The sequence below is a fragment of the Carya illinoinensis genome, chromosome 9, assembly GCF_018687715.1.
Source record: "Carya illinoinensis cultivar Pawnee chromosome 9, C.illinoinensisPawnee_v1, whole genome shotgun sequence".
NCBI lineage: Eukaryota > Viridiplantae > Streptophyta > Magnoliopsida > Fagales > Juglandaceae > Carya > Carya illinoinensis.
This window is the reverse complement of record NC_056760.1, coordinates 44,399,610-44,415,949: the sequence shown is the minus strand read 5'-3', so window position 1 is coordinate 44,415,949 and position 16,340 is coordinate 44,399,610. Positions and strand designations below refer to the sequence as shown.

Here is a 16,340-nt window from a genome sequence, read left to right as displayed (position 1 = left end):
ATTATTCTTCTTCCGGCTTTTGATGATGTGTCTTCTTCTATTATACTAGGTGTGGTGTATCATCGACGTCTTCCTCCTACTTCAACGCCCCTTCCAAACACTAATCCATCATCTGATTCTGCGTTTCATATACCTCGGCGCTCCACCCGGGTTACACATCCATCGAATAGGTATGGTTTTCCTCATACCTTGCTTACTGCTATTCTCGATACTGTTTCTGTTCCACTCTTATACCCAGGCAACCATCCAAGCATGTTGGCAACAGGCCATGCAATAAGAAATCCAAGCTCTTCAAGACAATCATATTTTGGAATCTTGTGACTTGTCCCTTTGGTGTCAAACCTATTGGTTGTAAATAGGTGTACTCAGTCAAGTTTCGCTCTGATGGCTCACTGGACAGATATAAGGCTCGTTTCGTGGCTCTTGGGAATTGGCAGGAGTATGGTATTGATTATGAAGAGACATTTGCACATGTTGCCAAAATAACCACGATGCGGACTATCTTGGCACTTGCTATGTCGCAAGGGTGGTCTCTCCGGTAGACGGATGTGAATAATGTTTTTCTGCATGGGAATTTTAAGGAAGAAATTTATATGTCTCCACCTCCCGGCATGTTTGCTACACCTTCCTCAGATGTTTGCCAGCTACGCTAATTCTTGTATGGACTGAAATAGGATCCGCATGCATGCTTTGATAAATTTCGCTCTACCCTGCTTGCTTTTCATTTTACTCAAGAGTCAATTTGATTCCTCTCTTTTTCTTCGCAAGACTTGTACAGGAATTGTATTGTTTCTAGTATATGTTGATGACATTGTGATTACTGGATCTGATACTGAGTTAATTCAGCAATTACAACAGCATCTCAAGGCCTCTTTTCACATGAAAGATCTTAGTCCCCTGCAGTACTTTCTTGGCCTTGGGGTGCAAATTACTCCGAATGGTACATTGTTACACCAGCACAAATATACGCAGGAAGTGATCTCACCCTGATGTTTCTTTTGCTGTGCAGCAAATTAGTTAATTTATGCACGCTCCTAGACATATTAATTTAGCCGCATTATCTGCTATCTGAGACCTGAAACCGCCTCAAAACACAGGAGTACAGCTCTTAAAGCTTTAAGTTGTCCATTATCCGCATCACAAAAAATTAAAGTATCATCCGCATACAATAAATGGGAGATAAATAACCCATTACTATTATTTCCTGCAGAAAAACCAGCCAAGAACCGATCCCCTTACCGCAGCTTCCAACATTCGACTCAACGCCTCCATTACTACGACAAATAGGAAAGGAGAAAACGGATCTTGTCTCAAACCCCTCGAACTCTGAAAAAAACCACAAGATTCCCCATTGACTAGCACGGAGAACCAGGCAGTAGAAACACAATATTTAACCCAACCACACCACCTATCACCAAATCCACAACTCCTTAACATATATAGCAAAAAATCCCAACATATATGGTCGTAAGCCTTCTCCATATCTAGCTTGCAAAAGACTCCCAAGGTACCATCCCTCAATTGGGATGTCCAAGCACTCGTTCACTATCAAAACTGAATCCGTAATTTGATGACCCCGAACAAATGCATTCTGAGGTTTGGAGATTATATCATCCATCACCAAACTCTTGCAACTTGCTAGCACCTTTGAAATGATTTTATAAATCCCTCTTACCAAACTTATGGGTCGAAAATCTTTCAACTCCATGGCTCCCGCAATTTTCGGTATGAGAGAAATAAAAGTGGCATTAAGGGACTTCTCAAACTTGTGACAAAGATGAAACTCTTGAAACCCGCATCACATAATCCTTCACCACATCCCAACACTCTTGAAGAAAGCCAAAGAAAAACCATCAAGACCTGAGGCTTTGTCTTTATACATACTGCGCACCACTTGATGCATTTCGTCCTTCTCAAATGGTCTCTCCAACCACCTAGCAATACTATCATCTAGCTGGTCAAAAGACAAACCATCCAACTTGGGGCGCCATCCCACCGACTCTTTAAGAAGCTCCTCATAGTAGCTCACTATATGATCTTGAACATCCTCCAGTGCTTGATACAACGTCTCTCTCGATCGAATACCCTCTATAACATTGTTCCGCCCATGCAAGTTTGCCATTTTGTGGAAGAACTTAGTACACTTGTCTCCCTCCTTCAACCATGACATCCTAGATTTTTGTCTCCAAGAGATTTCTTCCAACAACAAAACCCTCTCTATCTCTGCCACCACCTCAACCTTCCTCAAAGAGTTCTCCTCATTAGCCCCCCCTGCTTCTAGAGAATTCAACTCCTCCCATAGAAACTCTCTTGCTCATCCATGTGTCTAAAAACCTAAATATTCCACCTCTTTAAGTCAAACTTAAGAGCTTTTAACTTGTTAGCCACCGTGAAACTGGATGTGCCCTGGAAAGAATAGGAGGCCCACCAATTCCTCACCCTCTCCACGAAATCAGTCGATTTAACCACATATTCTCAAATTTGAAATAACTTTTACCCCCCATGAATGCCCCCACAATCTAACATAATGGGAAAATGGTTTGAGCAAACCCGATGCAATCTCTTCTGACATAAATATGGAAACTGAGACTTCCAGGCAATAGAAATTAGAAATCTATCCAACCTTAACCCCCCTCTACTGTTGGACCACATAAAGCTCCCCCCTGCAAGGGGAGATCAATCAAATTAAGATAAAAAATCAGCTCCGAGAAATGCTCCATCTCCCTTGTCAAAGAGGAGGCCCCCTCCCTTTCACTAGGGAAACAAACAACATTAAAGTCCTCACACACAACCCAAGGGAGTTCCCATAAAGGATACAAGCCCGCCAGTTCCTCCCACAAATAACTTCTGTCTCTATTAACATTAGGCACATACACTCCTGCAAGAGCCCACTACCACCCACCCTTAATGTTCTTGAAAGACCCAGCAATAGAATAATGTCCACGCTAAACCTCTACTAGTTCCACCCCTCTCCTATCCCAAATCAACAACACCCCACCTAAGGCCCCTAAGGAGGCTAAAAAGGTCCACCCCACAAGCGAACAACCCCATAAGCTATGAATGATATTTCTGTCAACATAATGCAGCTTGGTCTCTTGAAGACAAAGGATATCGACTTTCCAACTACAAAGGAGGGATCGAATGTGAAGTCGCTTATTGACTTCGTTGATCCCCCTAGCATTCCACAATAAAACTTTAGGATGGATGGGGTAAACAACTCCCCCACCCCTTCACCCTTTCCCACCCAACACTGCCCTCCTTATTACCATAATTAATAGTGCACGCCAACCTTTTTAGCTCTCTATCTTTTTTAACCACTGACTTCATGGCTGTTGATCTACCTGCTTCGATAGCCACTAAAAGGGCCTTAAATTGCTCCTCATAATCTTCACACAAAATCTCGACCCACTGTTGTAATTCTGCCACTTTTTCCAGCACCCAATCTGGTGACTTAGGGACTGAAATGGGTGGGATAGCACACAAAGGAGTGGGGCTACCCAACTCCTTCAGTTCATCTCCCCCACACAGAATCTCCTCCTCCCCCATAGCACCACCACCCTTCTTAGCCCCTCTGAGTGGATCTTCTAGTGGTCCTGCCCCTGTTGAGAGAGCCCAATTGCGCTCCCCATACAACGCCTCAGTTAAATTCCCATTCAACGCCTCAGTTAAATTCAACGCCTCAAAGAGCCTAACTACATCACTCTTGCCACTTCCTCCGACAAATAATTCACCCACCCGTGGGACTAGTTCCCTCGAAGGAACCTCCCTCCCTCGAAGGAACCTCCCCCATTGAAACCTATCTCGATGAAGCCTCATCCACCTCCTCCATTTCCTCTCGTCGAGGTGACCATTGAGACCCGCCATGATGTTCGACGGCAACCGACGAATCTTTCTGTGTTGATATGGGGTCTGGCGGAACTTGTGTCGACGCCTTAGGAAGGTGGCTCAAGCCCTTGGCCGATATATCGGCCGACACCTGAGATTCCTTCCAAACAAACTTAGGGCCTGAAGACTTGCTCGGCCCAGTGCCCTTTGAAGGCCTAGTCTGAATCGTTTGCCTTACATCCTTAAAGCCCGAGTCTTAGGCCAAGCCCATCTAAATAATCCCCTTTCTTTTAATGCAACATTTAAGCTAGTTTATATCTTCCATTAATACCCCCTCTCTTTCCTCCATCTCAGCCAACACTTTTATCATTTTTTCCTCATTTGCACCCAACATCACACTGCCATCTTCCTCTCCTCTCTGAGCACCTTCTGAAATGAAAACACCTGGCAACACTGCATGCTTCAAGGCTCGAGGCATAACCCTTTGAGCTTGGGTCATCTCGTTGTACGTCCGTAAACCTACTACCGTTGAACGTGAATGAACCACCCGTGATGTGCCTCCGTCTCCGCCGACCACTCTGTTTCTCCACTCGAAATAAGGGAAGGAAAGGTGAGCCCCTTCAAGGTATCCCTAAAATTCGTCCACCCTTCCCCCTTCCTCCCTTCTAGCACCACTAACAGGCCTCTCCCACTTGAATCTTGGACCTTGAAGGGAGTGATACCCCAAGACCAAGGCCTTCGCCACTTGGGCCAACCCCTTGGGGTTTCTATTTGCTTGTTGGAGAGGTCTAAGGGGTAACTCTCATACTGCTATTGTTTGGAATATGATTCATTTATGTCTTGTGTGGTGTATCTGGGTCAAAAGGAATGATTGGTGTTTTGAAGATAAGGAACGCTCAGTGGATGAACTTAGACGTTTCTTCTTAAATACCTCATTTATTTGGGCTTCAGCCAATGTCTTTAATGAAACTAGTGTCCATGATTTTCTTGTTTCTCTCTCTAGTTCCTAACTTGTAACTAGGTTTCAGCATTTGTATACTTCATGTGTTGCAACACCCAAATGGAAGGTCCAAACTACAGGGTCTATACTCCAAAAGGACTAGTCAATAATACAATTGGAACCTTATAAAGAGCAAGAACTTCTCCATCCCAAACAATGTGGGATCCTATACACCACCTACTCTTATCCTTATCATATGAGGTATTACAATCTACCCCCTTTAAATTCCCGACGTCCTCGTCGGGCCTGTTCGTTGTAGGTGGCACGGCTCAAGTCCCACATTTATAGTTGGAATAAACTTTGATACCATTTGTAACACCCCAATGGAAAGCTCAAACCACATTACCTATACTCCAACAGAACTAGTCAATGATACAATTTGAGCCTCATTGCAACATTATAAAGAGCAAGAACCTCTCATTCTCAAGCAATGTGAGATCCCATATACCATCTACCATTATCCTTATCAGTTAACTTGTAATTCAATTGATATGTCCTTTCTTTGTAGTAAAAAAGGGGGAGGGTGAGATCTTGGATTCTAACACCCGCAAATAGGACATCTCTTTAAAAGAGAGAGAAATTGTAACTGCAGTTTGGCAAATTAAAAAGAAAAATTCTTGTAATTTAACTGAAGCGATAAGTCTTAGATTTTAATTTTTAATCTTTATATTCTGTATGTTTCAACTTTGATCAAATCATATTTCCACCGTCCATTAGATTGTCATGTCAATAATAATTATTGATTGCCATGTCATTTAAACTAGTTCATCTATTCTTTCGAAATAAAAAATTAGAAAACCAAAAGGAGAGAAAGATTGGACCACATGAGTGTCACAACCTAGGTCGCACTTAGGGTGTTGACGCCTGGGTTGGCACCCAGATGCAGCTTGGGTTGTCCTAGGCAATATATAGGTACAACCTAGGCACTACATGGATTGATTTGGGCAGTTTAGGCTCTTTTTTGTACTTGAATGATTTTTTAAACTTTTAATTTTTTTAATGACACTTGACATATTCATTTCTGTTGGTGTGGTATTTTAACAGATTAACAACAATGTCCTGACAAAATGTCTAATTTAATCAAAGTTGAAAGCATGGTGGATTAAACTATCCAAAAACTACAAGAACTATGTTAATATTGAAACCTAATCTTTTACTTAAATACACACACACACACACCTTCAACTAGAAGTATATAATATACAATACGAAGAAAGAAAAATATCTAAATCTATGAAAGAAAAGATATAAATATACACATTATGGGTATATATTGGAAAATCTGCAAAATAAAACACAGAAAAAGAGTCCTGGCCAAATTTTTAACATCCATTTTGGTGACCCTTCTTGTTTAGGTACTGGAAAGAAATATTCCGATACCGGTGCATGGTGGTGTACCATTTCAGGACTCTAGATATATAGATACACACACACACACACATATATGTATCTCATATTTATTAAGTGCAATGACTATGAATCAACAATACATTACCATCTAATTGAAAGAAGAAAGATCATATAATTCTTAAGAACTGCAATTGAATTTGGCTTTATCCTGCATTTAAGAAAGAAAGTTATATCCTTTTGGCCCTGAGGAATACAATTTGATCCCAGTCACGAATATAAAGGGAATTAGATCAAATTTGCAAAGGTCTCAAGCATTCAAGCGTTAGTAAGCTCAGTTCTGTATTATAAAATGAGCAAACAAATCCCCAGATTCAAAGTTACTACCAATAATAAAGAACCGGATACTATATTTATTCCTATGAGCAAAAATCTGGTTCTTAGTGTACAAAATAACAATCACGGGCATGTAGTGACTCCTGTTATAGTAAATGATGTCTTTTGGGAGCAGTTTCTAAATGAAAGATCAGGTTGATTGGACAATGAAGAGGCCAGTTCTACATATAGAACAAACCCATACGATGAGCAAGATGGTGGGAGAGAGAGAGAGAGAGAGAGAGAGAGAGAGAGAGAGAGAGCTTACCGTGGAGTCGTGGACGCCTGGAACGCCGTCATGTATAAACAGAGAGGGAGGGTTACCTTGAGTGCCCGGAGGTTGCCGGAAGCTGGGCCGTGTTAGAATCGAGGTTGCTGGAAATGGAAGCTTGGAAGCCGAAGTCGCCCAACTGCCGAAGGATGCTGCCGTGTGACTGCGGCGGAAAGATGTTAACGCAGAAAGGAAGGAGGGCTCGGGTCATATGTATGGGAGGGATGTAATTACCACCCTATCTTGCCCTTGTCGAAGATTTACAAGTTTGTCATTCAATTAAATGACCGAAAACCGGCCGGTACACCCCAAATATTGAGCCGAAACACTCCGAAACATAAAGCGCAACCGACTTTATGATCACCCATATCGGTTACTGTTCCGATACAGCAAATTTCGGCCAATAAGAGAGATGATTATAGATATGGCATTTGCCTGGGAAAAACAAGATAGGAAAGGGCACTGAAGGATGAAACTCTGGGTCTGGGCCTTCCTTATACTCCGACTTCGACCGCTACTTGTACAATCAATATCAACGACGACAACAACAGTGTCCGCTGCTCTACTCTTAGTGTCACTCCCGCTGCCACTGCAGTTAGTTCTAGCATCCATCGTAATAAAACTCTGCAGTTGCATCACAATCACATCACAAATTACGACCAGCCACCATGGGCAACTGCGGCACTAGAGAGGAATCTGCTGTTGTTTCACATGCTCAAGGTTTGTTTCCTTCTTGTTCTTCCTATTTTTTCTTTTTAATTATTGCTTTTCCTCGCAATTTCTCCCACCACCTGAGTTCAGATCTAGGGCTTTGTTTCTCTTACTCTTTATCTTTTTATTAATTCGCGTGCTCAGCTCTCGTAATAATATTTCTGCTTTGAATTTCCTTTCGTATCTATCTATACATGTATGTATCTCAAATGTTCTCTCCTTGTCTCTCTCTCCAACTCTCTTTCTGCAAAGAGGGCATGTGCACTAAAATTTTACTATCAGCTAAAATGTGATTCAAGGGTTTGTAAATCTCTCTTTTTCTCCCCATTTTGTTTGCAGTTCAACAGCTCCACATGTTAGCTAAAAATTCTAACACTCCCACTCCGACTCCAACCGACAAGGACAAGGACAAGAAGCACAATCGGTCCGTCTCAGATCTGAGCGATCCTTCAACCCCTCGCAACTTTGAGGACTCTGGAAAAAATGCTGTCCTCTATACCCACGTCATTGCCTTCACATTATACGAGCTCGAGACTATCACGAAGAGCTTCCGATCCGATTATATTCTCGGGGAAGGTGGTTTCGGCACCGTCTACAAAGGTTACATCGACGAGAATCTCAGGGTTGGACTCAAATCCCTCCCTGTTGCCGTTAAGGTTCTCAACAAGGAGGGCCTACAGGGACACCGAGAGTGGCTTGTAATCTCTCTCTCCTTCTATGCTACTGTACTATGCAGTCCTTTTTCTCTCTTATCTCTTTTTCTTCACCTTTTTTATGTCTTCTGTATGTCATAATTATGCGCAGACCGAAGTTAACTTTCTTGGCCAGCTAAGGCATCCGAATCTGGTTAAATTGATTGGATATTGTTGCGAGGATGACCACAGGCTACTCGTTTACGAGTTCATGTTCCGGGGCAGCCTTGAGAATCACCTCTTTCGAAGTACGTACCATGTTGTCTTATTAGCATTAATATCATGTTTTCTCTTTTATATATTCTGCAGATTTCTAATTTTTTATGTAATACATTTCCAATAGGCAGTAAATCCTTACTTTTTTTTACTTATTAAAAGAAAATTGATGGCTGACCTGATCAAAGCAGCATCCATGTGACCACGAAAAACATGTTCCGTGACCGTAATTATTTCTGTAGCCTCTTGAAATCTCAGTTATCCTTTTCTATGGCACAGATATTTTACAGCTCTAAGATTCCATTTATTTTGCGGAAATTTTTTCGTTGTCTTCTATACCAAGTTAGAAGTTGTAAATGCAACATGTGAGATATGCTAGCCACTTTTTTTTATTAAAATGTCAACATAGCCACAATATCGCATGCTGCTATGCACTAACCTTACGAATGCCTTTTCTTGGAAGGTGTGCTGCATTATAGGAGCTAGATAAAATGTTTGACAACTGTGAACAAGAGCAGAGTAATGTAACAACCAGGGCAAAGAAGACTACTTTATTTATATCTGGTTTCTTCTATTGGAGGTCTTAATGATTTCTCACAATACCTGTTCTCTAAGTCTTTAAGATCCCAAACTATTATGAACTCTAAGGGTTGGCTCAAGTGGTAAGGACCTTGGTTTTAAGTTTATGCTCCTCCCAAGTTTAAGGTTTGAACTTTTGATGCAAACAATTTCTAGGGCCTACATCCCATTGGTGAAAAGCCGATGATTTATCTAATCCGTGTTGTGTGGGCACATTACATGGGTTTGCGTCTAGGGTATAACTAGGTAAAAGACACTTGCATTTACATGGTCTCTAAAGATCCTCGTCATCAGAAAAAATCTCAAAATATTGTGCTCCCTCTGAAGTATTGAAGTGTTGAAGGAGCATAGATTTTGGTTCCCTTTCTTTTTGCTCCATTCAACTATTTGTGATAGTTGGGGAGGATTGCATTGCAAATGAAAAGATTTCATGTTATCATTGTTTGTGTATCATTAGAGCATGAGCAACAAACGAGAGGTAACTTTAGTGGGAAATGTGTTAGTAGCCCGGCTGGTGCATAATCATTCTTTTACAAATAAAAAAAAAAAAAATTTGGTAGTATGACAAGTGTCCATAGAAAGAGAATGGCGTGTATTTGAGGAAATGTGTTACTTATAAAAAAAAAAGTGTATTTGAGGAAATGTGTGTGAGAATGATGCTCCGAGAGGTCTAATGCTCGTTTTCAAAGGGATGACCTCATATTCTTTTTTGAAGGAAGAAAATGAGTTTTAAGTTCAATTTTAGGATACAAGCAGTAAACAAATTTTTTGATAGTTTTGTTAGTATTAGTATCAGTAGTATTCATCATTATGATTAATTATTATTATTTCGTTATCGTTCTTTTTTCATTTTTATTTAAAACAACTCTCAATCCATAACCAGTTCTTGCAAAGCGAGTGGTGGTTATGGCCTTTTTAATTTCAATTGAGTCGATCAGTTTAGGCTACAATGAGTAAGACAAGATAAAGCATAATAAAACAAGTGAAAAGAATAATAAAACAGGAGATTGCCCTTGTTAAATTTTTGGGGGCTTGACCTTAGAAAAGGATCCCAAGGTATCTCACTTGAGTGAGAATAAATAAGAACATCACTCAATTCATGGCTGGTAATTTATTAATGGCTAACTGATTTTAAATTTTAGAGTAACATCCAATTATAAACCAGAAACAGTTGTTTTAAGTCTCAGACCAGTGAGACTATGAAACTTGTTTGACATTCAGGGAAGATTGATTTAATGTGTGTGAGACAGTTATTTGAGTTCTCTAAGATGTTGAGAAGTCGGGAAAAGTTCATGCATTTGGTTGAAATGGTCCAAATATGTTTTGGGGACTCTCATTCAAGCTGCCACATTTGGCAGCAGGGTCAAGAACTCTATGCTGTTATCACGTACTCTACAACAGGGTTTCCACAAAATGAGCATTTTGTGCTCACAGAGGTAGGGAGCAGGTGTATGACCCAAGGGGGTGCTACAGCCTCTGTAGCTCAACCTTATCTCTATCAACTGAGACAAGGCCTACAATATTAGTAAAGAGCAATGAATCGTCATCTCTGTGTTTTGCTTGCTTCATATTATGCTTCTTTGTTAGCTATCCGAAACCCCTTATCAATGGTGTTAGATTTTGCTAGTTTCCCTTCTTAGGTAAAAGGATTTAGCCACATCGTGATGCTACTTTTTATGGGAGGGAACTGGTGAGAATTTAAAGAAAGGTTTTAGCAAAGACCAGATAAAATGCATCAAAATATTTTTTTGTATACTTGTTATAATCTGTCGGTAACACTGTCATTGGCATTCTGTGGTTAGATCTTATGTTATTTTTGCAAATGGTTAAATTTTCTTCACCAGATTGGACTGGTATGGTTCATATGACACTTAACACACTCTTTATTCTACTTAATAAATCTTATACCACTGTGATGTATGAAATTGTGAGCTATCTACTTCCTGTGTTTTTTATGATTAATGCATGGACAAGAGAGTGCTAACCAAACTTTGCCATATACTTTTCTAACATCATTTTATACGACTTCCTATTTAGTTCTTGGCAATGTTTTCTAACTCGAGTTGATATGACTTTTCCTGAGGCTTTCAGAGGCAGCTGTTCCATTATCATGGGCCACTAGAATGATGATTGCTCTTGGAGCTGCCAAAGGGCTGGCTTTTCTTCATAATGCTGAAAGGCCAGTTATATACAGAGACTTCAAAACTTCCAACATATTATTGGACTCTGTAAGTGGTGTTTCTTTCCACCCTCCCTTCTAAGCTATCTCTTAAGACCATATTTCTTGATAGGGGGTGATCTATTTATATTCATCTTCTGGTTGCCTATGTCTGTAGGATTATACTGCGAAGCTTTCTGATTTTGGGCTTGCTAAAGCTGGGCCACAAGGTGATGAGACCCATGTATCGACTCGAGTAATGGGTACCTATGGTTATGCTGCCCCTGAATATGTGATGACTGGTATGGTTCCCTATATCTCAAAAAATGCTTTGTTTCTGAACCCAACTTGCAATTATGACTTTCTAAAAGGTCCTGTGCCAAATACTTGCCAAATTTATCTTCTGCTTCCTGTTATGAAAGCATATTTGCAAATTATTGCATGACAGGTAATTAAGTATGAAGGTGATGAGGTATAATAATAATACTTTCCCGATGGATGCTGCAAGAGTTTATATTGCTCAGACAATATCTGAATTAGTTACTTATAGAGAGAGAGAGAGAGAGAGAGAGAGAGAGAGAGAGAGAGAGAGAGAATATGAGTTAGTTGATGGAGTGGGTTGTAGGTGCCAAGCCATCAGTATTTTCTGAAAGGTCCTCTGCCATGTACTTACCAAATTTGTCTTCTGCTCCCTGTTATGAAAGCATATTCAAGTTATTCCTCGACAGAGGTCAAGTACGAATTTAAAATACTTTCCAGATGTTACAAGAACACCTATTGCTTAGACAAGATCCCAATTAGTTTTTTTTTATAAGTGAGATCCCAATTAGTTGAGGCATCCACAAGGTGTAAGTAATTGCTTTTACAATGAGTGGAAGTTGGGGGGAGGGGGCACTGGCATGCATGAAATCTTGAAAAAAAAAAATCATGTCTCCAAACTTCTTTACAAACTGCATTTCTACTGTTATGATGACAAATGATTTGCAGATGTGGAACTTCAGGACAATGGTTTGCATTTACCCTGTTATCTTTGTCTTGCTAGCTCAATTGCATCAAATCATTTCAGTTTTGTTATTTTATTTTATTTTAATTCAGAGAATGATAAAAACAATTATTTTTACTGTGGCTGTGTCAAGATTTCATGCTTATTTTTTCCTTTTCTGGGCATGTGCAGACTATACGTATTATATGTCTCAGGAGTACCAATTTTTGTGCATGATTGCTTTTTCTGAATAAGGTCTATATGAAATGAGCAGGTCATCTGACTGCCAGGAGTGATGTCTACAGCTTTGGAGTTGTTCTTCTGGAGCTTTTGACGGGAAGAAAGTCCGTTGATAAGACGAGGCCAAGCAAGGAGCAAAACTTGGTAGATTGGGCCCGGCCGAAACTGAACGACAAGAAAAAGTTACTGCAAGTTATTGACCCTAGATTGGAGAATCAGTACTCCGTAAGGGCAGCACAGAAAGCCTGCAGCTTGGCATACTATTGTTTGAGCCAGAATCCCAAAGCAAGGCCCTTAATGAGTGACGTAGTCGAAACTTTGGAGCCTCTACAAAGTTGCAGTGACGGTATGAGTGAAGTCTCGACATCATCAACAACTGTTGGTGGTCCCTTTGTAATGGGTGGAATCTCAAATTACCGAATGCATCATAGGTTTGCAAAGAATGTTGGTCCAGGTTCCGGTTGTCGATCTCCTAACCCAAATTGTTCCCCTGGCGGCCCTGCAGCATGCAGGGTTAGGTGACCTGTCCGTGTACTTGTTTGGCGTGCTTTTTCTCTCCCAGCCTATTGCAATGACAAAAGTCGTATGTTTGTCCTTTGTATCTCTCATGTACATGATGGTATCTGATCATCCCAAGCCGTGGTCAACTATTTTTTCTCCGGCTTGGTGCTTATATCAATGCTCCGGGCGTATTTGCTTCCCAATCAGAGTGTTGCCATGTGAGAAGCTATTTTACCATGCGAACGAACATTATAATTGCAGAATTGTAGTGTATGCCAAAAAGTCTCGGTTATGGTCATATTAGTCATTATAATTAGTATTTATTTATTTATTTTAGGAATTATGGTTATGTCCATTATTATCTATCTATCATAAAAGAGCGAGTTAGGGGCCAGGGCATAGGAATCCAAGTAGTTTTTGGACCAAAATGCACCTGTATAAATTCCATGTTGGACTGAAATTATTATAGATATTGGTCTGATCAAAGTAACCCTGTTACAGTTATTGGATTAGGCTAAATGTCCCAGTTATATATCCAAATGAACTAAAATATCCCTATAACATATCAAATTACACAACAATACTCCTAATTCAAATAAAATCAGCCAATTGAAATCCAACCAGAAATCTCCACAACTACAACTTTGAATCCCCATCTCAGAGCTTAATCAATCATAGAACAAGCATAAATTTCATCTTCATCTGAAAGATCAAGATCACATTAGTCTAAGCACCATCAAAACCAAACCCATGGCAGTGTCATGGGTATGAGAACAAGTGACCCAAGAAGCTATGTGGGTCTACAAAATCATAATCAAACAACTGGTACCGCCTTGGGTCTATGGTGCGGAGACCCACGACAACGATAGCGTTGTATGTCTATATGGACCTAAGGATAAACCCATTGCCCCGTCATGGGTCCAAATCTACTCAAAGATGGATCACAGCTCCATCGTGTCCATATCAACCATGGGACTAAACTCGGTGCTGTCGAACGTCTAGATCAATCCAGAGATGGACCACTTTCTTGGGATAAGCAGCATTTTGCCTACTATAATGCTCACCAAGGTGGTAAGTACTTTTGTTCCCATGATACTTGCATGGGTGGCTAGTACTTTGCTTCCTCGCCTAGGGTGAGAGTACTTTTACTCTCCATAATGCGCATCTTGCTCTCCATGGTACTTGCTTGGGAGACTTTGCCTCCCATGGCACTCACCGAGGTGGCAAGTACTTTTGATTTATATGGTGCTCACCGAGATGACAAGCACTTTTGATATCTATAGTGCTTGCCAAAATGGAGAGCACTTTCCCTTTCCATAATGTTCGCCAAGATCACAAGCTTCATACTCATTAACGATGCTCACTAAGGTAATGAGCGCTTCATCCCCCATGGTGTTCATCAAGGTGGCAAGCACTCTTACTTTTGCGGTGCTCACCTAGGTGGTGAGCAATTTTGTTCTCCATGGTGTTTGTCCTAGAAAAAGCACTTTTGCTCTCTAGAGTACTTGTCTAGAGAGCAAACACTTTATCTCTCATAGTACTCGACGAGATGGCAAGCACTTTTACAATCTATACTGCTCATCCTAGAGGCAAGCACTTTCCCTTTCCACAATGCTTACCGAGATGCTGAGTTTCGTACTCTTTCATTGTGCTCACTGAGGTGATAAATACTTTTCCTCCCATGGTGTTCCTAAGGTGGAAAGTACTCTTATTCATGCAGTGCTCACCTAAGTGGCAAGCACTTCTGCTTTTCATAGTGCTCATTCATTATGCTCCCTGTGGTAAGAAGCATTGTGCTTCATCCAAGGTGCTCACTGAGGGAAGGAGCATTGTGCTTCATGCAAGTGCTCATCTGAGGGGCGAGAACTTTTGCTTTTGCCTCCCATGGTGCTTGTCAAGGTGGTGAGTACTTTACTTTCCATCGTATTTGCTGAGGTGACGAGCACTTTTGTTCCTACAGTACTTTTTATTTTTATTTTTTTAAGAAGAGCCGATAGCAGACCCTTCCCAAGTTTATTAATAAACTCTCACATATGGTAGAAGAAAACTGTGGTTACAAATCATTCACCTGAGGGTTTACATAAAGTCAAGAAATAATACCAAAACCTAGGTGATAAAAAAAAAATACCAACCTAATAAAATTAACAGTACTTACAACAAAAAATGGAACAAAAATAATTATAGCCGTAAATAAGAAAGTCCCCAAAAATCCGTACGTAATAAGCCTCGAAGAATTTCCCTACCAAGGTCAAAAACTGTAAAATACTTACACCGATTATAAGTACCTTCTTTAGCAAGATAATCCACAACCATATTGGCTTCTCTGAAAATATGATGAATGGAGCAATTTAACTCAAAAAACAAACTTTTTATATCATCCTAATAGACCCACAAATACCATAAGTTGCATTTACCGGCCTCGATCCATCTCACAATAACTTCAGAGTTTGACTCCACCATTATGTCTCGAATACCCAATTGTTGTGCTAAATTTAAACCATCAAGTAAAGCTCTCCCTTCAGCCACATTGTTGGAAACTTGCCCATAGTGAGCTGCAAATCCCACAATCACTCAATCACAATGATCTCTAATAACCCTTCCTCCACCAGAAAATCCAGGATTTCCGAGCGAGCTTCCATCAACATTAAGTTTATAATTACCTCTACTTGGCTTTATCCAAGCCACAACTTTCATATTTTTATTAACTTGAGCAATCAAACAATTTAAATCATGTAAAATTTTGATATATTGCCGATGCAATCTATCAAACTTACGATGAGGAGAAAAAATATCTATTAACATCGGCTTAATCCACCACACCACACCTTTCCAATCAGTTTTTTTTTTTTTTTTTTTTTCCTTCTATTCTATCATCACACCATGCTCTCCATAATGCCCATGTGATAATGATAGGAAAAATTCCACGGCAACATCTTGCCATCTTTGGAGTTGAGGCAGCCAAACACCCACAATACCTACAAAATAATTCCAAACCATAATAGCCAAGTCACCACTACAAAGAATGTGGTTAATAGATTCTTGTTGTGGTAATACACAACAATGACACTTTGATACTAGAGAAATGCCCAACTTAACAAGGATATCATCCACATGTAACACTTGTTCCTACAGTGCTCACTTGGCATGCAAGCACGTTTCCCTTAGCACTCATTTGGATGGCTAACACTTTTACTTTCCTTGGTGCTTACACGGGGGGCAAGTACTTTGCCCCGAATGATGCTCGTCGAGGTGACAAGCACTTTTACACTCCATGGTGCTCATCGAGGAGACAAATTTCATATTCCTTCATGGTGCTCACTGAGGTGACAAGCACTTTGCCTCCCATGATGCTCACCAAGGTGGTGATCATTGTTTCCCCAGTGATGCTCACGTGGGTGGCAATCACTTTTTCTTTTCAAACATGCTGGCATTCATGGACTAGT

The 16,340-nt window shown here is 40.5% G+C and overlaps 1 protein-coding gene across 1 annotated transcript; it reads left to right on the top strand.

Moving 5' to 3' along the window:
- The first annotated feature begins 7,248 nt into the window (after positions 1–7,248).
- Positions 7,249–13,195, top strand: LOC122275673 (probable serine/threonine-protein kinase PBL8). Its single transcript, XM_043084827.1, has 6 exons — positions 7,249–7,538; positions 7,869–8,227; positions 8,334–8,469; positions 11,108–11,244; positions 11,353–11,476; positions 12,431–13,195. Exons 1-6 carry the CDS (start codon positions 7,487–7,489, stop codon positions 12,916–12,918), a joined length of 1,296 nt encoding a protein of 431 aa, XP_042940761.1. The 5' UTR covers positions 7,249–7,486; the 3' UTR covers positions 12,919–13,195.
- Positions 13,196–16,340: the final 3,145 nt, after the last annotated feature.